Here is a 27,112-nt window from a genome sequence, read left to right as displayed (position 1 = left end):
ACGTGTGCTTAGTGATCATTACACCAATAATAGGAGATCGATGGTTTGTGATCTTCTTATTGTACCGATTAATTTTGACAGATAAATATGAGTATTAATGGCTCGAATCACGTGATGACAGACGCAAAAGGAGTAGATAAAAATTGATATGGACTTATAATTTGTCGATTTGGCTTTCTCTCCTAATATTAGAAAAAATATAAAAATACTACAATCAGTTTATTTATTTGTCCATTAAGCACATATTTTCTTACTTTATAATAGTGCCTGTCGCTTAAATATCACCAGAAAAAATCGAAAAGTCTTTGTTTTACTTGAGAATGAGAGGTGACATGCTTGGCAAAAACAGATTTAAAAGTGGTGGACAGAAATATTACAACCCATCACCATAACGAATCGAAGTGTGGATGAACAACAAGTTTATGCCCACGAAATATGCCAAAATACTTTATCTGTGTCAAATGACACATCTTCTCCTAATAATGAAATTTCAATTCTGAACATTTGTACCATCCCATAGTCTTGTTTCACAGGAACAATAAGAGACTTACCCAGAAGTTTTCCGGACGGAAGACATCAAACCGTTGGTGCGTAGCCCCAGTCCTGTGGAGATGTCCTTTTACATAGTCGTAATCATCGATCCTAGAAATGGCGTCGTCAAGTGTGGTCATCACCAACGTGGCGTGCTGCTCCAGGTACTCATTCTGACGGAGCTCATCCTCTGACTGTATGTTCGTGAACTTTTCAAATATCGCCATAAGATCGGCATTGGACTTAAACAACCTGTTGATAGACCATAAACATTAAAGTAACAAACATTAACGATACACTTATGCTGTTGTTAATAACGTACGGAATTTAATAATTATGTTATGTTTTAATTGTAAGAAATATCCACAGCCTATCTGTCTATCAAATTATCAAATAAGTTTGGCAATGCATTCTTCATCTAATAATTAACAATAATGAAATCTTTGCATTCATTTTACATTTCTAGAGCCTAAAATGTCCAGCAAATGCATGTGTTTATACCAACAAGCTTAAGTTGTGTGAAACATAACTAGAAAATAGGTGGTACTCGCACGAGAGATTACAGACGTCACAATCAAAGTTGGAATATGATGAAATAATCGAATACAATGATGGTTACACCGTCGCTATGACGAGACATAGAGACCCGGGCACGAGGCCAGACAGGTGACTAAGTCGTATGTCTTTCGACTTGTTCTCATGTTATTGCCAATATCGTTCTGCCACAGGAGAAAACTTCATCTTACGGTCTACAGCAAATCTTATGTAGAATTGTCCTGCCATTTAAACTTTTAAAACAGCGGAGTGCGCGTGTACTGTTACGTTGTTTTATGAATGAGGGTGGGGAAATCAGCTACTAAGATTGACCAGGGTTATTTTTGTGACCCTTGTGGTAGATGTAGTATAAGGTACGAGAAAGTGTTGTAGACGCTCCGTCTAATTCTACTTCCTCCAAGATGATGTTGGTTGTTTATTCCTCAGGCGGATGCACATTTTATTTGCGATCAATTCTTGTGAATCAACGTCAAACCATTACAATTTACACAAAAGTCACAAATTAATCTAGTAGCTTGTTTATTGAACAACGGCTTTTTTTTAAATATGGCTAAAGGAAAGGCAGGAGTGCCTTGTGTTGTGGAATTGATGAATCAATATTGATCTTTGTGGAACACATTTTGGCAAACATTCGTTATAAATTTGCCAACCAATGTATTGAACTGAATCAACAATTCATTCGCCATCACGTGGAATAAACAGACAATACATATTTACGAATATTACGAATAGATGATTGAGCTTTGCATTGCAAATAGTGTTTGGTTGGTTGTTTATAACTGTCGGCGTGAAATAGCTCCTCGTGGATTTCTAATTCACTTCTGTAAGTGTGAAGACATGACGCTCCTGTATTCGACAGCCACGTACGCAACATACCTATCTATTTTTAATTTCAAATGTACGTCGATGATAGACAATTAACAAATTGGATAAAGTTCTCCATAAAGAACATCTAATTTACATTAGAAGATCTAGACTGAAGAAACCGTCTTGTTTATTTAATATAAAAGCAAAATTTGAACCAGATAGGCTATATATAAACATAACCAGCCCTACCCACCGGAGTATGTGTGTCTGGTTTATGGTTGATGTCGATCTGAAAATTGTATTTATCTACATAGTTATTACTCTTAATATTACAGAAATGCTTTCCATCAAAGCTCTTTAAAACTATAGAAACATGTGTTTTAGTTTGGGCGCTTGTCGATCCGACAATAAATTAAGTAGCTAGTAATGGAAACATTAACCCAGGCGTCCATGAACCGTTTGTTTGTATGTTTGGGTTATTAGCTGTAAGTTTAATGACACGAGAGGAATGCCTACGAAGATATAATTCGTGTTTTATACATTTTTATATTAATAAAAAAACAGGCGTTATTGTTCAATTTGACAAACTTTACTATTCGGACATACAACAATATATAATACAAATGTTATCTAAATCGAATCAAATCTTATAACTTTTATCACATTTGTAAAAAAAACGGTATTATTGATCAGAGTCTCGTTTACATGACTACTGAGATGTTGCCTTTCGTATAACAGCAAGGACTCTAATTTAGTTTTGCAAAAATTTCAAAAAATCACCCTGCGGTTTTCTGACAGGTGCATGCAATAATACTACAGTATCAAAACAAATTCAGAAATTCACTCAGCTAAATCTAAATAAAGTGGGTTGTATTATAGAGGTCTTGTTAATCAGTATTAGATAACTGGTACCGATAACTTGTATTTATTACAACAATATCGTGTACAAATCACAGCAAAGCAAAGTCTAGTTAATCAGTATTAGATAACTGGTATCCGATAACTTGTATTTATTACAACAATATCGTGTATAAATCACAGCAAAGTCTAGTTAATCAGTATTAGATAACTGGTATCCGATAACTTGTATTTATTACAACAATATCGTGTACAAATCACAGCAAAGTCTAGTTAATCAATTCAGTTTCTGTGTATTCTCTGGATTGTGTAAGTTATTATCTTTATGTTAAGATTTCTTTGTGTCCTCCGCTAATATTTTTCATTTTCTGTGTACCCTGTCGTTTAATCAGTATTAGATTAACTGGTAATAACTTGTATTTATTACAACAATATCGTGTACAAATCACAGCAAAGTCTTGTTAATCAGTATTAGTTAACTGGTATCCGATAACTTGTATTTATTACAACATATCGTGTACAAATCACAGCAAAGTCTAGTTAATCAGTATAGATAACTGCGTGTCGATAACTTGTATTTATTACAACAATATCGTGTACAAATCACAGCAAAGTCTAGTTAATCGTATTAGATAACTGGTATCCGATAACTTGTATTTATTACAACAATATCGTGTACAAATCACAGCAAAGTCTAGTTAATCAGTATAATTGTATTATTACAACAATATCGTGTACAAATCACAGCAAAGTCTAATTTATTACAACAATATCGTGTAAAATCACAGCAAAGTCTAGTTAATCAGTATTAACTTGTATTTATTACAACAATATCGTGTATCACAGCAAAGTCTAGTTAATCAGTATTGAAACTGGTATCGATAATTGTATTTATTACAACAATATCGTGTAAAATGTCTAGTTAATCAGTATTAGTATGGTATCCGATAACTTGTATTTATTACAACACTTTGTGTACTCAGCAAAGTCTAGTTAATATCATATTTTTATTACAAATATCGTGTACAATCACAGCAAAGTTAGTTAATTTTTTTGTATTCTCTGGATTGTGTAAGTATTATCGTAATTGTAATTTTTTGTCCTGCTTAGTTTTTACATTTTTTAGTTTCTGGATTGTGTAAGTTATTTATGTTCAAGATTTTGGTGAATCACAGCTGATAGTTTTAATCAGTTCCTGTGATATTTTCTGGTTTGTGTAAGTTTTTAAGTTTTATTAATTTTGTGTTAAGATTTCTTTGTGTCCTCCGCTGATATATTTCAGTTTCTGTGTATTCCCTGGATTGTGTAAGTTATTATCTTTATGTTAAGATTTCTTTGTGTCCTCCGCTAATATTTTTCATTTTCTGTGTATTCCCTGGATTGTGTAAGTTATTAATTTTATGTTAAGATTTCTTTGTGTCCTCCGCTGATATATTTCAGTTTCTGTGTATTCCCTGGATTGTGTAAGTTATTATCTTTATGTTAAGATTTCTTTGTGTCCTCCGCTGATATTTTTATTTCTGTGTATTCCCTGGATTGTGTAAGTTATTATTTATGTTAAGATTTCTTGTGTCCTCCGCTGATATGTTTCTGTGTATTCCCTGGATTGTGTAAGTTATATCTTTATGTTAAGATTTCTTTGTGTCCTCCGCTGATATATTTTAGTTTCTGTGTATTCCCTGGATTGTGTAAGTTATTATCTTTATGTTAAGATTTCTTAGTGTCCTCTGCTAATATTTTTCAGTTTCTGAAAATTTCCTGGATTGTGTAAGTTATTATCTTTATGTTAAGATCACTTTGTGTTCTTCGCTGATATATTTTAAGTTTTTATATATTCATTGATTGTGTTAGGTATAATCTTTTAAGTTATGACCATTGTCGTAAAGGATTTTTTATTACAAGAATTACTTTCATTGATTTCTTTGTATTTATTATCGAATTTATACAATTATGTGAAAATATATGTACTTCGAAAAACTTGATTAATTTGAACAAACCAGAAGGATTCCCCACCCTGCCCTGCCCCCCCAAAAAAAACATAATAGAAAACTATATGGAAATCACACTGTTGTGCTTGTTGTATATACTTACGAAATATGGTCTCACTTACACTCTACCAAAGGTTCAACTTCAATCACATCCAACTACCTAATTACAAAAGTAAAATATCAATTCCTGGAGCAAATCGCGTGTTATACTATCTTTCCCGAGTCTATCTCAGTCGTTAGCTTTTAACAAATTATCTGATTTTCCTTGCACATAAACATATACTGGTTATGGAAGGCGTTTTAAATGTTATGACTTGCACACGAGCATCTTTAAGCACTGATTTTAGATTCCGTTACGACATCAAAAATACGCGATGCCATTTAGAGAGAAAACTGCCTCATTTTACCAATGTTACGACAAGCATCAATGTAACACGCTAGAAAGCGAAGTTGTAAAGAGCCGGTGAATAATTTCTAATTATGGTACCGACACGGGGACAGCTCCATGTCACGAAATCATCAGCTAGGTCTCCCCCGGTAGACATGTATGTGTCGCATTCCATAGTAATTTAGTATGGCTGTTTTATAGTATTTAAATCTGTCGATATCTATATATACATATTTGATTTCATCACATACAATACATGCAAGATCTGAAAATGGTTATGGTAACCAAAGAGAGGAGAAAATATTGATAAGGTGCGGTTACACTGAGTGTTAGTTAAGAATTACATACATTTGTATATTACAAATATTACTTTATATTTCTATAAAACGGATGATAGATTATTTTCCAAAACAATCACGATTTTAACCATAAAATGTCTCGAGGCTTACGATGTTGATTTCTCTGCAACAGACGACATCAGGAAAAGCCATGATGATCAAGCTTTATGATATTGAATGTTTAGGGCAAATTAACATTAGAGTTTAGGAATGCAGACATGTTTCTGTTCAGATAGGAAATGATCAATACCAACCCCAATTGGTTACCTAATAAAAGTAGATCTAAATAATCAAGTCGATATCCGAGATTCCGGGGTATCCTTGATATCATGTTTCAAAGCGTACAATATATCGACATTGCCAGGTATGAGAAGACAAACAGTGTCAAAATATGTAAGATGTTGTGTTGTGGAGTTGCATAAATTCATTTCGTACAGTTTTAAACAAACTAACGATAATAGGTTGTATGAATTTGGCTCAACATACGGTATCCGACATTCAACATTCAACCAGGATAATACTGATAATCACCGAAAAGAGTTGCATATTGATACAATAGGAATTCCATCTTTAGTTGAATCTTGATCACTTTCATAAACAGGTTTTATACGTAAAACATGGGATAACTCTGTGTTAACCCGGGTAGTAATCAACATACCAAATCTAATAAGTGTTGTCGAAATTGTGTCCTATCTTTTAATATTTAAATAACGATTGTTTAACACGCACGAGAGAATTCCCATGTTGAAACACAATGACATAAACCGTCAGCAATGACACAGTAGACCTTGTTTATGGAAATAACACCGAGACCGCTAATTGATTAAAACAATCATTTATGTAAACAATGCCATACTCCATTGTCATATCATCTATTGTTCCTGCACCACGGATATGTGATATGCATATAGAAAGTTCACAGAACAATAATCTACTACTATTAAGGTTTCACGTGGATCCTTTAACTGAAGCATTTTGATGTAAATGAAAGCTATTATCATGGATGTAATCAATAAACGACCTTAAACATGCATTTTGTGTTGATTATCAAATACCTGTACAGATACATCGGTAAATCCGCCTACCAAAGAACCATTACTCACGTACACATCCATGTTTTACACAAGGTCATGATACACAGTATGCCTCAAATCAATTTCTATCAAAGGGACGGGATTCCTCTACATGTGTACCAAAGTACAGGGTTAAGAGTCGGAGAATTAAAAAAAAATTGTCCAATTTCCATGGTCTTTATTTGAGTTTGAATTATAAAATAACAGCCTGTGTATTGTTTACATATATGATTCCCATGAAACAAAGTGATATACAAAACAATATTTATAAGCATGACGACATGGTAAGTGGTTGAACCGTACATGACCCTTACAGAGCTTATACCCCTAAAACCTTGAATTATCTGTGTGTTAAAGTTGGTTTGTATGTTCTTTGATGCTTGCTAAAAAGGAACGATTGGGAAAGCTTCTAAAAGATAATTTTGAATTATTCACTTTTTTACATTTCCACGGCAAAGCTTGGACAACCGATTTAAAAGATTCGAAAGTTATCAAATGTGAAATATATTTACATGATCTGTGCGTGTCTAATCTTCGTTACACACTTGAACAGAGATAATTGTCTCCAAACCAATATGACTAACCACGAACTAGTCTAAGCCCCTTCGGAAATGGATGGACACATCCGTGACAAAACCATACAAACTAAAGCCAGATGTCCAAACAAGTATCAACGACAAGATAAACAGAGATTTACAAAAGAAGGACGAACCCATTTCCTGAACGAGGATCGAAACTAAGCACGTGTCCTCTCTCCCAACCGGAAGTGTGACTTTTCGTGTTCAAACATAATCGGAAGTGATTTAGCGATATCTTGCAACCAGCTAAACAAAATACGGATAATAATGCATCTCTTCAATGATCTTAGACGGCTATATGTTTGGATACAATACATTTTGACATGTCGACATGTTTTTCTATACGCATATTTTGTCAGTTTGTAATTCATATTGTGTGTTGAAGTTTCAATCACACAAAGTAAGACATTATTTCCACCTGTGTTTTATGGATGATTTTTTCTTGATACTTTTAAACTTCTTACACGCATTACTGTTGGTACGTGCTCTACTGTAAGAGGTCTCTCAAGGGAAACAGTTTCTGAACTTTGCATTATTTATCATTTCAGCTGGTGAATGATCGCTGATAACAAGAAAGGATCGACTAGTAGATGAAAGCCTTCTACTTATACCTCAGCCTTTGTATAAGTACAGAATCCCGTGGACTGCGGTTGTAATGTAGGACTAATATAGTCTATGCTGCCAACAACTTCATGTTTAATTCAAAGCAAATCAACCTTTTGATACATATTTAGTGTTCCCAAAATAGAAACATTCATATGTTGCATGCGGCAGTGCGATCTAAACCGTTTTTATGGTGACATGTGGTTTTAAACTTTACTATCTGTTGTGCACCTGTGCTGTGTAACAAAATCAGATATACAATAATAATTTCGTCATGTTTGAGATGTAAATGCACAAGACCAATATTGGGGGTAATGTGCCAAAACATCGCTGTAGCATTGGCGTCATCGTTAGCTAATTTCATTTGGTTTAATATACAGATGTTTATACGCTTTGACTACTTAAACTAAAATCAGTCTTCATAGCAAAGTAAGTGTTTAGGAACAGTGAAAGTTACCATGATGGCATGGCAATCGAGAAATCATATACTAGTTTATATCTATAATACAAAGCAGAAACCCGACTAATAAGGAGGCAAATTATAAGTAAATGTTCACGCATGATGTCTTCAATCTGATGTACCACCAAAATAACCCCATTTACGGGTCACATGTTGGATGTACCACCAAAGTAACCCAATTTTACGGGTCACATGTTGGATATACCACCAAAATAACCCCATTATACGGGTCACATGTTGGATATACCACCAAAATAACCCCATTATACGGGTCACATGTTGGATGAGAATGCAGATGAAGGTTCGCCAGAAAAATATTGTAAAGCAAGCAGCAGCATTGGCGAATAAAGTATATGCATGCATAAAGTATATATCAAAAGGAGTGATAGAAAACATACCTAGCTAAATACTCGATATATAGAGGTATGTGACCATACTGAAGATCGCTGATCGTTATGTAGTAAGTGGTATGAGCAATTGGGGTATCATCCCGTCTTGGGATAGTATCAGGAAGCTTCAGTGGATGTGTGGCAATCGTAAGACTATGTGGCACATACCATTTAAATACACTCAACGCTAGATAACAACAGCATTTCAACATTATCGAATTGATTGACCGATATAGATATATCACGTTACTCTAATTTTCAATAGCATGAAAAAGAATAGTATATACATATATAAAACGTCCGTCCCATACGTAAAGAGAAAATGTGTAAGTATACAAAAATGAAAATATGAACATACCTACCTTGAATGACGTCATTACAAAATTGGCTTATATACAAAAATTCGGAAAAGGTTAACCTACTAGTGAAAGAAATAACATGACGTTGTGTAGGAAAATATATATAACACATACTTACATTATCGCCAAACTTTCTAAATATTGTATGAGTTAATCAACGTGCAATGATCAATTTCTTTAATAAAAACTGTGTTTCCAAATATTGTCATACATGACTTATTTATTAATGTTTTGGTTTTTTGGGTTTTTTTTTTGCGAGTACACTATTCTGAGTCTATATAAACAAAGGCTGTTTTGGTTTGCGTTCCAAGGACCGTATTAATAGAGTTTTATAACACTATGGCCTGGATTGATGGTTTGGAAATGTGTTTGGTTCGCTCCTTAGAGGGGACCTTGACGATCCGAGGAGCTCACGCGCTTAGACTCCATATCTGATTCGGATTGCAGATAATCGTGAGAGAAAATAGAAATAACGGCATTCTGTCTGCTAGCTCGCATACTATCTCTTTGTAAATAGGATGATAATTTAGAGGTAACTTTTATAATGTGTCTATTGCTATGAAATGTCGATTGGTGGTTACAATAGGAAACTTTATTAGTTATCTTTACCATTAGGGTGTAGTTGTGCCTTAGGCTTGGCTAAAAAAAATCTACTCCACCATCCACAAAGAACATATTATTATCATGGGTGTCTCCCTGGTACATGGGCATTACGTAAGCTGGTTTTAATGGAAGGTGTTCCAACGACGGATATTTTGTAATTAAGTTTCAAGCAGTACCCAACCTTCAATAGCAACTCGAATTCATTTCTAAATCACAAAAATCAATGACATAATGTTTCCCTTTAAAACATGTAACAATGCAGAAGAAGACGTTATTGTAAATTATGAAGTGGTCGTGATTTCAGACGGGTAGAAATATATGTGCTGCTTTTGTATCAATGATTTGTGCAGAAGACCTTGGTCATCATTGAAAACAAAATTTACCAAATCAGACTGTCGAAAAAAAAAGTCGAATCGAAATTTCGCGCGAAAATGCACTCTTCTGAATTGGAAAAGATCATGACAAACATAAGGGCGGTCTGGTATTGATGATCATTTGCATCTTATGGTATTCGAAGGAGGATACCTCAGGTTGATTATTGGATATTTCAACTATTTTTTATTTTCATTTTCAAGAATAAAATGGGAAAACATTCTATAAATGCTAAATTGGGTCTGTATACAATTATTTGCAATATTTAGAACACTTTCGTAAGTGACGTTCATAAATATTTACTTAAATATTGGACTTATTTAAACTCGAAAGGTAGATATATAAATTTAACAGTTACCCTTGACCCCTGATACATGAGTATATATACTCAGGGAGAAATGAAGGTAGCTGCGTTATGAAAGGAACCTTACAGTTATAAGCGTAAACCATTGACCAGGATTTTACTAGATCTACTTGATTAGACTGGTGAATGAACAAATGTCATATTCATTCAGATATATTAACTTTGAAATAACTGTGAATAATCTTCAGGCGTAGTAATCATAAACAAAACTTATAATGACGAGAAACATTCCAGTTGGGAGGGCTTTCTCTCACATGTTATGGAAGATATATGAGCCTCTAGTGGGAACCTATACATCTGTATTTTCCATTTCACATTTTTATATTTTTCGCTAAATGAAACATTGCTGGATGATGACATGGTCCGAACACGAGATAAAATAGAAAACGCTAGAGATTGTGAGGGTCCCGAGAGAACATACACAAGTATTGGTAACACCTACTGGGTAGTTGTCCAAGTGAACTGTTAATTAAAGCTACAACTCGCGGTTGTATAAAATCAAATTAATCCAGGACGATACCTAATTACTAATGCGATCCAGTGACCAATGTCCGATCGATATCTGATGTAGTGGTTAGTTAAACTAATAATACAACCTTCATCACGCCGGACGGAGTGTTCCGGGTGAGGTCGATTTATCACAAACTGAAACCGTAAACGGTGACTATTCTTTCGACTACATTTCATAGTACAGTCCACCGGTAGGCTGACACGAATAGATTTTATAGTACAGTCCACCGGTAGGCTGACACGACTATATTCTATTGTACAGTCCACCGGTAGGCTGGTAGGCTGTCACGACTACATTTTATAGAACAGTTCACCGGTAGGCTGACACGACTACATTTTATAGTACAGTGCACTGGTAGGCTGACACGATTACATTTTAGAGTATAGTCCACCGGTATTATTTTTGTTATGTCATTTTTGTTGTCTATTTTTATGGTTGTAGTTTATTCTATTTTATTTGTCAATCTAATTGTAATATTAAGGTATTGTCTCCGTTGAACCTAGTGCACGCCTATATATTACTTAAGTTAATAACAACCAACTAACTAACTAGAGAAAGAAAGGATCCTGAAACTTGTTCCCATAGTATACAACAGGCTCTTAAAACATTTTATGTCTAATCCGAAGAATTATTTTAACACAAATTCAATAGTTGACATGCGACAAGTTGCCGTATCCATTTCAGCAGCATGACAGTGCGACACCTCCTCAACAAACTATTCAATTCCTCCTGGACGTGTTCCAGTAATGTCAAATCAGGCCCGACATCCCCACAGAAGCATTCCTTTCACCTTGTCATATTATACAATTATCATATAAGCGAAGACAATGCATCGCAGTATAAGACCAATAGACATGGACCCTACGAGACTGACAAACTCAGGGGGATTCTACCTAAGACAGGTTATAGCACTCTAAATTTAGACCAAAATATACTGTCATTTCCCGTTCTTCATGCTCAGTGTCAAAACAGGACTAACCTCAAGATTGATAAAAAAATCTTCCTATATAAGGTTTATTTGATATTTAATTATTCAGTTTAGTGTGTAAGGTATATTATAGAAACAACGAACATCCTTGAGCAATATTATCTCAAATAATGTACCAAAATAGCACTAATTTTAACATCCTTCATTGGAACCATCAGTGACGTTGACCTTTATACAACGATCACTTCAAAATAGTTTTTTTTTAGGAATGGATAGTTAATCATAGTCCAGGTGCCAAATGGTGATTTTCAATAAAATGTTTTTGCACAGAAATGTTCTTCAACATGTCCTCCATCAGAAACTGGATGATGCCACCGTGGCATCATTGGGGAAATTGAAATATTCAAGATGGCGGACAAGATGGTTGACAAACTGCAACATTGATATATTTTTATCCTAATTTGATATTCTTGCTATGAAATCATCCATTCTTTATGTACTTCCATAAAATTGTGTGTACATATTCGTCATACCGTCATTGAACAGAATTCTGTTTTCTTTTTTTTCTAGGAAAAAAATTATTTCAGAAAAAAAAAAATTTGTACAACATGTATATAAATGGTATATAAATACAAATTTTGTATAATATTCATATTTTCATCAATTTGTCACCAGTAATTCCCTTCAAAGATTATTGTTTATAAAACGTATTGTAATAAAGTTGAAGTATTTGAATATATAAATTAAAACTTTGTCTCATTGCAATATCATGACATTAAAAAATGTGATTTTGGATATTAAATCAAAGATTTTGAAGGGACAAAACTCAGACAAAATGCGAATGAACTATGCAATGGATAAAGTACTATTTTTGCAACATATAAATAATACATAATATATTTTGACTTTTGTAGTAGTTTTATAACGAATTTATCGATGACCATAATAAAGCAAATCGAGATGAAAAAACAAAAAATATTGAGTCGATGAATAGGGTAAACCGGAAGAAGATAACTCTCATAACCGGAAATCATAACGAAAATTGAACAGAATTCTTAATATTATAAAGTTAACTCTTGTTGTGTTTAATTAATAAGTTAATTAACATAATTTTCAAATCGGTTATTGTATGATAAAATTGCTTTGTTTCATTAGTAATTACATGTAGATTGGTATTTTTTGTGGTTTTCATTAAGACAATATTTTACATTTCGCTGGTTTCTGTGTCTATAGCGTTTTAATTCTACCTTTTTGCCCATTAAATGAACATTGAAGGCGACCTTTGGGGCTTTAAATATTCTTTTCTTCCTAACGTCTTCCTTGACACCATCTCACTTTTGGCCGCCTTGAGTTGACCGTTTAGAAAGGCTCTGGGAACTATTACTTGCACGACACAGGTCTCTTTACTGTAAACGTACTTATTTTAGCGGTATTGAACCATCGAACTGCGTTATTTTATATCCGCGACAATAAATAATAATTTACAGATGTTCGCCTTGCGCTACAATAATTTTTTTTACAGAATATACATTCACATTGTTTCTGCTCTTGCATAGCATTCAACAGAAAGAGCGTGAGACGACTACTTTAGCCGATGTCGGTATATACAATGTATGACCAATTGGGATATTCTCCCAGTGTATTTGGCAACATGTTTCAGTGAGAATGCATTGAAATGTTTCCACCATTAAAAAAGGCACTCTTGATCATATCACAGCCACCCGAACCAAAGGCATCCCACAAAGCAACATATGTAAGGTAGACCGTTCTTAAAATGACATTTTCTGTGAAAAGGGCATTATACGTAATCAACCAACCAACACTTTTAATATTTACAGATTTTCTTCTACCCAAAATGGAATTACCCATTCAGCAGTCATTTTGAAAGATATAGTAATAAGCTTCATGTGATTTTTAGCAATATAACTAATTTTATTGGTAAGATTACATGTTCAGTGGTACCTTGTTAATTTGTTCTGCAGGTAGGGTGTTAGTATTTAGTATTGTACCTACTGCACCTATTTCATGATCGTAAAAGGAGTGGTAGTTTCTGCTCCTGCTTAGTGCTCAGCATACCGGGAGTGGGACGACTGGTTCGTCCGTTGTCAGTATAATTTGACTGGGAGGGTTGTATTGCTTGGTGTCTTGTGGCATGCTTCAGTGATTTAACAAAGGGCAAGGGTTCCAAAATTTCCACTATACAAGAAGACACAACACAAATATACTAGTCACGTGTAATAAACACGAAAAACAAACTAGTTTATTATGCAATACATCCTTATCATAAAATGAAAATACACACTTCTTGAAATTGATTTTTTTTCTATAAAAACAAGAATAACTTTTATTTAAATATAAACATAGTGTATTGCCTAAATATTTGAAGGTATTACATGTAATAACGATGTTTTACATGCTTCAATATGTAAAAAACAGTTCAGAATCAAGCTTAAGTCATTTGAGGACGGCCTCCACTATACGATATGTTGCGTGTGCTCCGAATGCTTTGGGAGGCTGCGGTATATAATTGGTGTTGTGTCTCCTTATATACGTATTAGTGAATTACGTTTGCCCTTTTATAGCACTTCTGAAGCATGCCAAAAGATACCAAATTTCTCCCACCATTCACCGATTTGTCACCGGTTTTAGCCACGGGAGATTTCTCTCTGTCGACCCCTAGGGTATGACAGATTGTGCGCTAAACTTTTGAACCTGAAGACAATTACGTTACGTCATGACTTCATGCAGTGTGTCCGTGGCTTGCATTGTCAACGTCATCAATATTGACGTGCAGACAACGGAACCATGTTCATTTCGCGATAAAAATGCTTCTTTTTAGAATATTATCTCTTCTTTTTCTTTTGTATATGGGAGAAAAAGAATCATTCCCTACCTATGAGGGTATCACAACGAAATCACAACCCTGGGGGGCAATTCCTGAATGTCCAACCCTCGGCAGGCCTCGGGTTAGACGTTCATGAATTACCCCTCGGGTTGTGAGTTCGTTGTCACACCCTCTAGGTAGGGAAAGATTCTATTAATCACAGCCCACGCGGTCACATTAAAATGACAACGACCAAACAGTCATCCCCATTTGTGCTGACCAGACACTGCGACATTTGGGCGACAATGGGCGAGAGTTCAACTCTGACAAAATTTAGGCAGCGATTTTGGGAAGAAAAAGAAAATATACCAAAATTTAGTCGCCTTTAACGATAATGAAGGGACAGCAGGTAAAATTATTATGCCCTACATACAGAGCAACTGGACAAACTTTCAAGACAGATATTCAATTATTATTTAATATAGAATGAATACCTTTGTTTCGTAACCAGTTTCAATATAATTGAGATGCACAAAGATGTTATGAGGCGATAAAACATTGAACCATTAAAATGTCAATAAAACATATGATTCAGTACTTCGACGAAACCGTTTCTTTACCCATTTTAATGTACAATATACTTGACAACGATATCAGTTGAAAGATATAGCAACTGTAAAGGTTAATACTTACTAATGATACATTCATTTCCAAAATAGTTACCAAATAAATATGTTATGCTTATTATATGTTAATTTTGATTTTTTTTGAAGGCCAAATTGAATTTGGTTTTCTTAATGGCTTATGATATTATATTTTTATTCTGGTTTTGTGTAATTTATTGGTTATACATGTATTAACTAGCTTGAATGTAACAACCTTAGAAAACAAGTTTTAGTTAATTTGATATGGGAGTCCAAAATGACAACATTCCAATATAACGAACATGAAAAATCTTTCTGTGGGATGTTTGATTGCATTACTATGATTTTTTTAAACTTTTTGAAAAATGTTTGATTTAATAAATGGTGTTGAACATCGTTTTGATAAAGGGAGTGAAAGCACTGGTTTGTCCATTGTTAGTATATATGTGACATGGTGGGGGCGTTTTGGTATCCCATGCAATTTAATAACATTTACCATATTGAGATGGGTGTATTAGTTTGTAACATCCTATTAACAGACAGGATCATGAAGATAGGAAACATATCTTTATCTAGGTCAATACATAATACATACAAGTCCTATTGTATGTAAATGGATGTGGGTATCAATTTATTCTTAAATAATTCAATTTTGCTTGTTACGGGCATTTTCATTGGCCTACAATTTACTTTATCAGCCCATAAATGAAAACAATGACGTCGCCGTTTGTCACGTTGCTTCTGATTATCTGAGATGACGGAGTAATGATTTCATAGCCAAACGCCAATTTAAATTTTGAATATAGAAGAGATTATCTTGATTAAATTGAATTATTAGGATTAATTTGAATAGATTTGTTATATTATGGAGATATAACACAAAAACCTGAGTGTCGTAAAAGGCTTCGCGGTTATTTAAAGTCCACTCAGATTTTTGTGTTATGTCTCCATAACTTAAAAATCTATTCAGGTTAATCCTTAATTAACATTCATCTAAATAAGTGTTTAGGATTGGGTTATAGTTGTCCTTATTTCTGTTATTCGGGATTATTAAAACGTTTTGCTACTACCAAAACAGTATAAACTAGTGTTTAAAACAAAGGGCTTAGTTTTATAAAATGTCGGTAAAATGATCATATCAAATCTTTTTTTCTGAAAGTATAGTAAATTCATAAATGCATTATCAACGACTTCTCTTGGCCTTTAAATCACATTATAACAAGTTACTAGTCACTTGACAGTTTTTTAAAACAAAAAACCCAATCTAATATGCAATTTGCAAGGCCTACTTATGTCTATTGTATGAAAGCAAAGTATTTGATATTGCATAAATATAAACATGTGTCAAATTGCAATAGATGTAAACCCTTTTAGCATTGAAATTGGTATTAATTGTATGTCTAGCTGTTTGAGAAAGAAGTACGTAACTAATTTATTTCAAAATATAATACCTTATAGTGATTGCATAGGGCAAAGAATATTGATATGATGCTTGTATGCTTCCTATATGCTAACATTAGTTTATATTGTTCGTAAAGTTTGGCTGCTGTAATTCCCGCCGCCGCACCGTTGTTTTTTGGCCTGTAGGTAGGGCAATAAAATTGCACCGTCTGCCTTCTATTGCATGATATCTTAAAATGCGACTAAATTTAGGATATTTTATTTCCTCATGTTCCTAATTGCTTTTTTTCTTCTTTATGTCTCTCTTGACATCGCCTCACTTGTGGGGAAGCTCTGGCTACTATTCTATAACCCAGGATAAAAATTTTTTTAAAAATATCCTAAATTTAGTCGCCTTTTACGATCACGCACAGGTCAACTGCTGATGTTGTACCTGCAGGAACAGTTTGTGTGATGTAGTAAAATCTTTTTCCCGGACGATCGTCCTAAAATATGATATTATGTTTAACGTTGCGCAATATAAGTAATATTGTTCCTTTTTCGACAAAATAATGACGTAAAATAACTGATTCTGAAAATTAGTTTTTATCGGATTTTTTTTTTTTTTTTTTTTCTAAAAAAATATGCATCTATCTTGCAAATTTAAGAAAGAAAACTTATCTTTTGCAATTACGTTACATTTAACTCTAATTTATTTGACTAATACCGTTTTTGAGAACGTTAATGGCGGCCATCTTGAATATTTTCAATTCCCCAAAGATGCCAAGGTAGCATCATTCGGATTCGGATTAAGCACATCCTTCTGCAACATAATCAGCAAAAACATTTTATGCGAACTATATTTTTGGGTTTTCTGGTTGGCACCTGGACTATCAGTACTATATCAAAGTTCAAAATGAAAACAAAAAAATCATATATTATACGTTTACGTGGTATTCGTCTTCTATGAAAAAACGTTTTATCCTGTTACAAACACCAACTGTTTCAAGCGTCAGTTTCGATAATGTGTCGTTTACCTTTCTATCCAAATGATCAACTGTTATGTTATGGTCGGTATAGAAATCTGATTTTTCCAACATCACGAACCTCTCACGAGACTTTATATTATTTATCTTGCAGATATAGCGACACTAAGTTCTTATATTAACCGCATAAGTCTAACTATCCCACTAGCATCATTTGGATATAATGTCAAAGCTTAGATTGTTGCATATGTAATCTGGGTATGATACAACAATCTGTATAAATTATAAACATTAGGATCGTGCGTGTTTGTATTAATGGTGTAAATAGTGTGGTATAGTAGTAACAGGATTTACATAATGTTGTGCTAGCCGAACATTTTAATTCATATGCTTCTTACAATGTTTCAGGTAAAAGACTTTGAAAGCTATTACTAGAGGATAATGGAATATGGGCATGTTTTGTTTCCCTCTTGTTTCATTCTAATCCAATACATATTGTATAATTGGAATGAACATATTTTAAACAAATACATGTTTCTATGTATTAGCTAATAGGATATCTATATGACGTTTTATCCGACTGGATACTACGGTGACGACTGTTGATTTGGTCGACCCCGATATACAGAGTGTTTTAGCGAGCCTTATTCATTGATGGTATCGTTGTATACAGTATTATGAGTGTATATCTGTTATATGTGATGCATTTACATGATGTACTTTGTAATAACTATAAAGGGAAACAATGCCAAATACAACACGCTTGCCACCATCCGTGGAGTCACAGAAGAATCATTACTTGTCGGCCAGGGACTCGGACCGTATGGCAGATGTCACAACTTGTGTTATCTATGTTAAGTTCTCTCGACACAAACTCTTTTTTAAAACCCGATAGGGAATTAATTGGTACCTAAAACACATTCTCCAGATCCATTAATTGTGTTTGATCTTGGCCACCTACCCTGTGTCGTCACCAGGGAGTTCTCCGACGATAGCAATATAAACTGAACAACATGGCTTCTTTCCATATCATAATCCGCACGTTACCTTTAGGTTCGAATTTGTTTGTCTTGGATAATCTCCATTCAGCATTTTGGCCTTTTCGTTCTCTTCTCAATATAACACATTCGACGATACCACAAGATCACACGAGTTTCGTTCGATTACACCCCGGGAAATGTTTAGGTCTCGGAAAATGTCTAGGTCTCGGGAAATGTCTAGATCAGGTTTTTCTATGTTGAAGTCATTCAAATTTTTGATATGAACAATAACGTGTGGACAACTGCCAATGCTATGAGATAGGTTGTGTCTAGGGAACATCATGAAACCCACCATTCTGTTGGTATACTGTAAAACACAAATAGTATTGTGATAAACCCGCGCATCTATCAATCATGTTAAATTACTGCAAATAACAATACATACTAATGTTTTTCTATAGCAATGGATAAGACAGCTACCAATACCACGTTGACAGATGATATCATAACACGTTAAAGACCATCGCAGTGTATTGCATTTCAAATAAAATACAAAGATATGCATGGTATTCTATTTAGATAATTAAGATTCTAAAACGAATGTAAAAGCTGCGAATTAGATAACCAATATTTGTGATATAATTTCATGTCATACAGCAAGTTCTGTATTTTTCCGTTTACAACGCGTTTAAAATATTCAACACTATGTATTTAAAAATGCTGCATTTGAAGGGTTATCCAAGATTATCTCAAAATAGGGTTATTGTCGCCAAAGAAATAGCGAAAACTGGTTGCCAAAGAACTTTCCCTGATTATATATTTAATTGTTTTTAAAGTCCTGTGGAAACGAATAAATTAAAGGTATGATAGAGTAATGTGTCCTGTTCAAAACGAAATAAGCCAGAATCGTACAAACCTGTCGACTGCTGAAGATATTAGGACAATCAGACTGACACAACAATGCTTACTTTGAAAACGAGAAACAGAGAAACACTTCATTGATCATGCGATCCTAGCTAGATCTACAACTCCCTTTACATCGTTAGATTTACATCGGAGCTCAAAGATAACGCTTACATCAAACGGATGTACAGTTAAAAGCTCAAATGGAAATCGACAGCTTTGCCATATTTTCTTATGAACATTTGTCTTCAACAAGGTCAGTGGCTGATGGTTGACGCCACCTGACCGTCTCTTCAACTCGTTTGATAGTTAAATTGATACGAGGAAGAATTATTCTCATAGACTTACCATTTGTATTGTTTGCAGATGCTTGCGAAACAATTAAACAAAAATCAATTACATATAAATGAGGCGGCACTAGTATGTACGTAACAAATTCCATTTTAAAAACGTGAAATGAAGACATTAGCTATTATCAAAATAGACAGTTTGTGGGAATCCTGTCCTATAGAGGAGAAATCTTCTCAAATCGAAACCATCTCTTTTGATAATATAGGAATTTATGCATTGGCTTAAAATATTACTTTATTAAACCATAAAGCAATAAATGGCATCGCCGTTTATAACGTCCCATCTGATTGGCTGAGATGACGAAAAAAACTCCCAAAATGAGGAATTTTGAAGAGAACATTTTTAGTTATTTGAATTATAAGGACTAATTTTCGAGCTTTATTTAGAGTATAAGCTAAGATAATTGTTATATCTCCATAACATAAAATATCGATTCAGATTGATAATTAAAAACGATTTTAAAATGATAGGACTAAAACGATGATATACTGGCTGTATTCTTCTCCTGGTACGAGAAAAGAATAAATCTTTTTTAATGTTTTTGTTACGGATGCAAAATTAGGAAAAACATACAAATAACTTACTCTGTAGTTTTCCTTTACAGTTGTTATTAAACTGTGTCTGGTGAAAGCTTACGGAAATACCCCTATACACAGGATCAATATAGCCACATGAATGATGGTTCTACAAGGGAATCCCCATGTTCGGTTTCTATTTGCTTGTCGTCCATGTTTTTCCTTAATTATTTTTTCGGAGTTAATGAATAGAAAGAAATACAGAATGCAGCCTATTTCGATAAGAGAAGCCTTACAAAACGACAGGATCGATTAATTCGTTAGTATCAGAATCACAAATTGAGCGGAAGATTGTGATAAAATTAGAAGAAAGTAATAATATTCTATTATTTAATTTGAAAAAAAAAGAATCAATTTGAAATAAGGCTGCTGATCACGTGTTTTTTATTATTATTATTTTTCGATCGATGCCCTGGTAGGTTCCCGTCAACATCCCGTGCCTGGCACTGAGAGGTGGATGGATCTAGTTCTTATCAATCAATGTTTTATAATTAAACGTGGGTAAACCACCAACTCAATCATATTATAAAGGTGTTCCGCTATGGAGTAACGTTTTGTTATCATTTGAACATGTTTTGTTCCCTCATGCATAAATTTTCGGTTTTAAAAATATGTTGGCGGACTTTCTCTGCTGAACGACAGATACTCACCAGCCTTAATCTTATGGACATTCACACCTTGTGACATAAGTTTTAATGAGAAAAAAACAGTGCCTACTAAATATATATAAATAGCCTTAATTCAAATCTTTAAAACGAGGTCTAAATAAGAAATGATATGTGGCAAAGGAACTTGATGACTGATCACCTGGAAACCTGGTTGACTGCAACTTTCCAGAAACACATTTTTTTTTCTAAAACAATCCTAAAAAGATAAGTCTTTCCCCCCATTGATGTAATAATTTTGGACATAAAAACATTCTTACTTTGCACCGTACTTTTAGATAAATCAGAAAGTCCGCGGTATGCACATTGATGTTTCGAAGAGCAAGAGAGTGTTTATTAAAAACCAAAGATAAAGTGTTTAAAGATGCAAACAAATCCCATAGTTACGTTTGGGGAACTATTACGGCGGTGAGGAAACACGCTAAACTACACGTAGGCTATCGGGAGGCTGGTGTACTTTGATAGATAAGGATTCTTTTTTAAATGATTTGGGAAAACCTAAAAGAAGATAAAAGTTTGCAAGAAACAGTATTTTAGAGGTAATATTCCTGCCATTTGTATATCAACACTTTTTTCCGTCATTTCTTTTTTTGTTAACTTCGTTCGGGCTTGTGCAAAAACGATAACTGCCTGCCTTATGTATAAGTTTACGCTATTGCCTAAGTCATGAATGGCACACTTCACAAATACACACAAACAATATTCTCATTCATCGCTTGTATCGCACTTTAATTTACCGATAATGCGCAGATTGTGCAATTATATTTGACAAATAACCCAATTAGATTGTAAACGATTCTGATAAGATGTGATTTGTGGGACGGAAGACAACACACCAATCCTTAATGATCAAGGCGACAGCATCATGATTTAGGAAGGTGTTATAGCTTCCTGGTTGTTTTTATTGATATAAAGACTGTTCAGGGTTATGTGATTTATAATGACCATCTGACACACACGAACCGCATCTGTTGACTATATAATAATGACTTGGGTACTGTAGGACCAGCCACGTGCTGATGCACGGTTTAAGGGATACCCTGATTTAACTCATGAGAGGTTCACTCTACATTCTTCACATTAATGTTCCGAGCATGCTCTGACACCAGTTAAACTCTCTATGGGATCTTTTGATAGATTAATCACATGAAGCCTATGTTCTTTGATGTAGTTATCTTGCCTGCCCAGCAGGTACATGTGCGCTCACATGCCTGCGCACACAACTGCAAAATAAACATAAATCTGTGAATCAGTTCAGCTTTGAATTTCAGAGTAAACAAAATGATTAATTCAATACCATACCACAACAGGGTCAGTGTGTAATGGTAGCTGATACCATCGGACTCGCGGACTATATCCAGTAAACAGCTCTTCCAACCTCATGCAACACTTTTATACAGATCGGAAGTTGATAGAATAATGCTGTTAACGTTACTCTCGGGAGTCAACGTGTGTAAATAAGGTCATATTTTGCCACCCAGCCGTACATCAAAGTTGTCTTTTGTACCATGTTTAACATGAAGATTGCTGTCTTTTTACCATTTTACTTTTAAAAATGGAATAGTGAAATAATTCAAAATTTACATGGGGATTTCTAAACTCTTTCTTGATACAAATATGAGAGATCAAAACGATGATGATTTGTTAGTAAATTCTATCAGTGGAGCATCCTCAGATTGCTGACCGTATCATATTTATGACATCATGTTTTCCACGTTACTATTATTTCTGACACGGGATTACACAATTAGATATGTGTTATTATTATAATAATTATTAATGTTGTTATCTTTAAATTATACCAGGGACTATCAATGAAATAAGTATATCAATCACTGTTTAGAATGCTTATCAACTCGATTAAAGCGAGTTCCCAATAATGACTGTGTAGCTCGTCCAAATTATGTGTAGAAATACATCAGGGAGTAGTGACCTTGGTTTTACTGACATATAGAGAACAAGCCATGATGGAGGGCGATATACATCCTAACAATGTAATCAACCTTCGCTAATCGCTAAGTCAGAATAACATCGAAAGTGTGCCAATTTATTTCCATCAGTATACCGCAGAGGTGTCGGCGCTAGCATTTCGTAGACAGTTTTGTGAACGTTATTAGTTATTTAACGTTAGGCTGTGTCTTTAACAGTTAGTTTCTTCACGTAAATCTCTCACTCAGTATCATCTCAGTGCAGAAAGTGTCTTAAAGATTGGTATTTACATAAACTATTGTTGACATGGTTTGGTATAGTTTGTTCTCTTTATATATATGGCTATGCTTCAATAGGTTTATGTATATGGCTATGCTTCAATAGGTTTATGTATATGTCTATGCTTCAATAGGTTTATGTTTATGGCTATGCTTCAATAGGTTTATGTATATGGCTATGCTTCAATAGGTTTATATATATGGCTATGCTTCAATAGGTTTATGTATACGGCTATGCTTCAATATGTTTATGTATATGGCTATACTTCAATATGTTTATGTATATGGCTATACTTCAATAGGTTTATGTATACGGCTATGCTTCAATAGGTTTATGTATATGGCTATACTTCAATAGGTTTATGTTTATGGCTATGCTTCAATAGGTTTATGTATATGGCTATACTTCAATAGGTTTATGTTTATGGCTATGCTTCAATAGGTTTATGTATATGGCTATGCTTCAATAGGTTTATATATATGGCTATGCTTCAATAGGTTTATGTATATGGCTATGCTTCAATAGGTTTATGTATATGGCTATGCTTCAATAGGTTTATGTATATGGCTATGCTTCAATAGGTTTATGTATATGGCTATGCTTCAATAGGTTTATGTATATGGCTATGCTTCAATAGGTTATGTATATGGCTGTACTTCAATAGGTTATGTATATGGCTATACTTCAATAGGTTTATGTATATGACTATGCTTCAATAGGTTTATGTATATGGCTATGCTTCAATAGGTTTATGTATATGGCTATGCTTCAATAGGTTTATGTATATGGCTATGCTTCAATAGGTTTATATATATGGCTATGCTTCAATAGGTTTATGTATATGGCTATGCTTCAATAGGTTTATGTATATGGCTATGCTTCAATAGGTTTATGTATATGGCTATGCTTCAATAGGTTTATGTATATGGCTATGCTTCAATAGGTTTATGTATATGGCTATGCTTCAATAGGTTTAACTATATGGCTATGCTTCAATAGGTTATGTATATGGCTGTACTTTAGGTTATGTATATGGCTATACTTCAATAGGTTTATGTATATGACTATGCTTCAATAGGTTTATGTATATGGCTATGTTTCAATAGGTTTATGTATATGACTATGCTTCAATAGGTTTATGTATATGACTATGCTTCAATAGGTTTATGTATATGGCTATGCTTCAATAGGTTTATGTATATGGCTATGCTTCAATAGGTTTATGTATATGGCTATGCTTCAATAGGTTTATGTATATGGCTATGCTTCAATAGGTTTAATTTAGTGTGTACAGTACCAAAATCATAATAACAACGAAGATGATTGAATACTTACCTTGCCTCAGGTTTAGTCTAACAATTGCGGATCGTATTGCAGGACAAGCTACGATGATGGATCTCATTATTTATTTAGTTATCCACAGATAATTCAATGTTCTGTACTTTCAATTATCAAAGGTGTATTGTCTTTATTAAGTGCAGAAAGCCAATCAGCTTTTCAAAGAACAATTCCGAAACGCATGGCTTTAGTTTGATTATTCTGAAATCAATAAGAAGTGTTTTATTCAACTTTTTCTAGATAATTTGCATTTTAAAGGTAATATCAGCACTTCCTTTATAAATATAACGTGACGGGGTACCGATGTCCCCAACAAAAAACTGGCCTCGAACTGGCAGGCCTAGTCCTGTGGGATATCATGGTGTCAGAAACAGAAATAGCTCAAATATCTGTCCAAAAAAGTGTCGGTATGCCTGGCACAGAGGAAGAACATTATGAATTAGCATTCGGTCGGCATCAGTTGATAAACATCTTGTCTCTGAATGACCTAAATAAGTGTTAAATGACTGAAACAGTAGAGAGATGTCAATAAATGAGAGGTGTCAGTGTGACGTGTACACGGCATCATACATATTAATATGAGCGTCTTGTTTTTAGTGTTTAAGGTTCTTCATTCAACCTCTTTATGATTTTCAACACAGGACTATGTATGGTTTGGGCCCTTTTTGGTCCCATAATCAATACAATTTTCAAAACTGTTATTTAGTGATTAATTTGTTGTATTTTAAATATTTTGTTCATCTCTGATTCAACTATAATGACTGTTTTCTTATTTTGCAGCTGTAGTTGTTATGGTAACCATCCAAATTACGCATAAATTATGAAAATGTGGAAATTAGGATAATTTTGGCCATGTTTTGTCAATGAAACTATAGAGCTCATCCTTGAACAAACTTTATATTTACTATATTGGGAGGAATATCACGTTTGTTCAAGGATGCGCTCTATGGTTTCTAAAAGAAAAAGTGAGGACACAATGACCAGAATTGCCATAATTTCCAGATGTTCATAAGTTATGCATACCTTATTTCGAATGTTTACCATGGCAACTGAAACTGCAAAATTAGAGAAATATCTTACAATTAAATTAGGGATATACTAAATATGTCAAATCCAACAACTTAAATACTTGCTAACAGTTTTGAAAAGACTAACTCGGGGCCCAAAAAGGGCCGAAACCATATGTAGTACCTTCGTTTCTGAAATCTGAATGTCAAACAATGGTCTTATAAAAATATGTTCGTTTTTTTTACTATTCTTATTATAAAAAATATGTTCGTTTTTTCTTCATATCATTTATTGCGAACAATATTCTGTATTTGCATATTACAGAGTTATCTGTCCTTGTGGATATGTATTGATTACGATGTCATGTGTTTGTCAGCGTAAGTCATACTTTTCGGAGAAGCCGACGTGAATTTCGAACACAAAATAATGACGTAAAATCGATACCTACCCACAAGGGGGCTAACTCTGTAATATGCAAAGACGGCATTGCCGACAGGAAGCCACTGAAAAGCATGATATTCTAATATTACATGTTTCTAAACATATATGTACAATACAAAATGATAGACGATCAAATTCCTAGTATAGCCACCTAATTTACCATTGATGAAGTCTTTGACGACCAGTACATACTCCTCTATCAGCTCGACCAGGTCTCAAACAGCGTTAGAGTATATCACTAAAAGGACACAGCGTTTTAACAATATATGGTCGTGTCTGTTTCCTCACGCTGATAGCGGAGGTACCAGAGCCCATCTGTACATGATAATGGGACAGTCTACGTGACAGATATTGGTGGCTGTATCACCTAATCCAAGATTGATATCTACTCTCCGGATTGGTGTCAATGTTATTAACCTGATAAACACTTTTAATGCATGGTCATGATTATCGCCCCATCCTACAGGGAATAGTCCACGTAATCTTATCTCCGAAAAACAAACACAGGAGAATATTTTGATTGTTTCTCTCGTTTCTTGCTTTTAACAATAGATTGTTATTTTTGAGTCGATTCTAAAGTGAATATAATGCACTGTATTGAACATATTTATCGGTAAAATGATATCATCATTATGACATGCTTTGATAGATATGTATATTAGTCTATCAAAGTGAAACTGAAAGTAGATTTTATAGAGATAGAGAGTAATATGTTTTTAATTGTTTAATTTTCATGCTGATACAAAAACGACGTTGAATCTGAGAAAGGCCATATATCCTGACAACTGACTAATTATTTGATGGCTCTAATTCTATGATTGTAATTTCTTCCAGCCGATTGATCTGAAGAATATAGAAAGCTTTCTTTTATCTGATACTGCAACTCAGACATAAGTGATTGTCGACGTTATCTCATGCAAAAAGTTCCGTCCAAAAATAGCCGTTGACTGATAGGAATTTATACACATAATGAAATAAAACATTGACCTGCTTTTATCATCTCACTTTGCCTAGACCCGAAACAAGATCAAACCTTTCATTAGTACCTCCCATTTAGATAGAGTGGGACTACGTATTAGTGGACATTTTCTCCTAGACACATGT

The 27,112-nt window shown here is 34.0% G+C and overlaps 1 protein-coding gene and 1 long non-coding RNA gene across 3 annotated transcripts in view; both read right to left on the bottom strand.

Moving 5' to 3' along the window:
* Positions 1–27,112, bottom strand: part of LOC138319186 (neuroglobin-like) — a 60,097-nt gene that overhangs the window by 19,231 nt on the left and 13,754 nt on the right. Inside the window, exons 1-2 of one of the 2 annotated variants that reach the window (XM_069262162.1) lie at positions 8,578–8,791; positions 552–783 (exon numbers count right to left, since the gene is read on the bottom strand). In XM_069262162.1, coding sequence (XP_069118263.1) covers positions 552–783; positions 8,578–8,780 — 435 coding nt within the window. In that variant the 5' untranslated portion in view covers positions 8,781–8,791. Of the gene's footprint in view, positions 1–551; positions 784–8,577; positions 8,792–27,112 lie in introns of those variants that run through there. The other variant, XM_069262161.1, reaches the window with a different exon arrangement.
* LOC138319187 (uncharacterized) lies at positions 17,150–26,363 on the bottom strand. Its single transcript, XR_011207970.1, has 3 exons — positions 26,169–26,363; positions 24,557–24,760; positions 17,150–18,886 (listed from the first exon to the last, which is right to left on the bottom strand). It is a non-coding gene; the product is annotated as an uncharacterized lncRNA (long non-coding RNA).

Source organism: Argopecten irradians, chromosome 3 (genome assembly GCF_041381155.1).
Source record: "Argopecten irradians isolate NY chromosome 3, Ai_NY, whole genome shotgun sequence".
Classification (NCBI taxonomy): domain Eukaryota; kingdom Metazoa; phylum Mollusca; class Bivalvia; order Pectinida; family Pectinidae; genus Argopecten; species Argopecten irradians.
The sequence above is the reverse complement of the archived record's forward strand: the minus strand, read 5'-3'. Positions and strand labels throughout refer to the sequence as shown.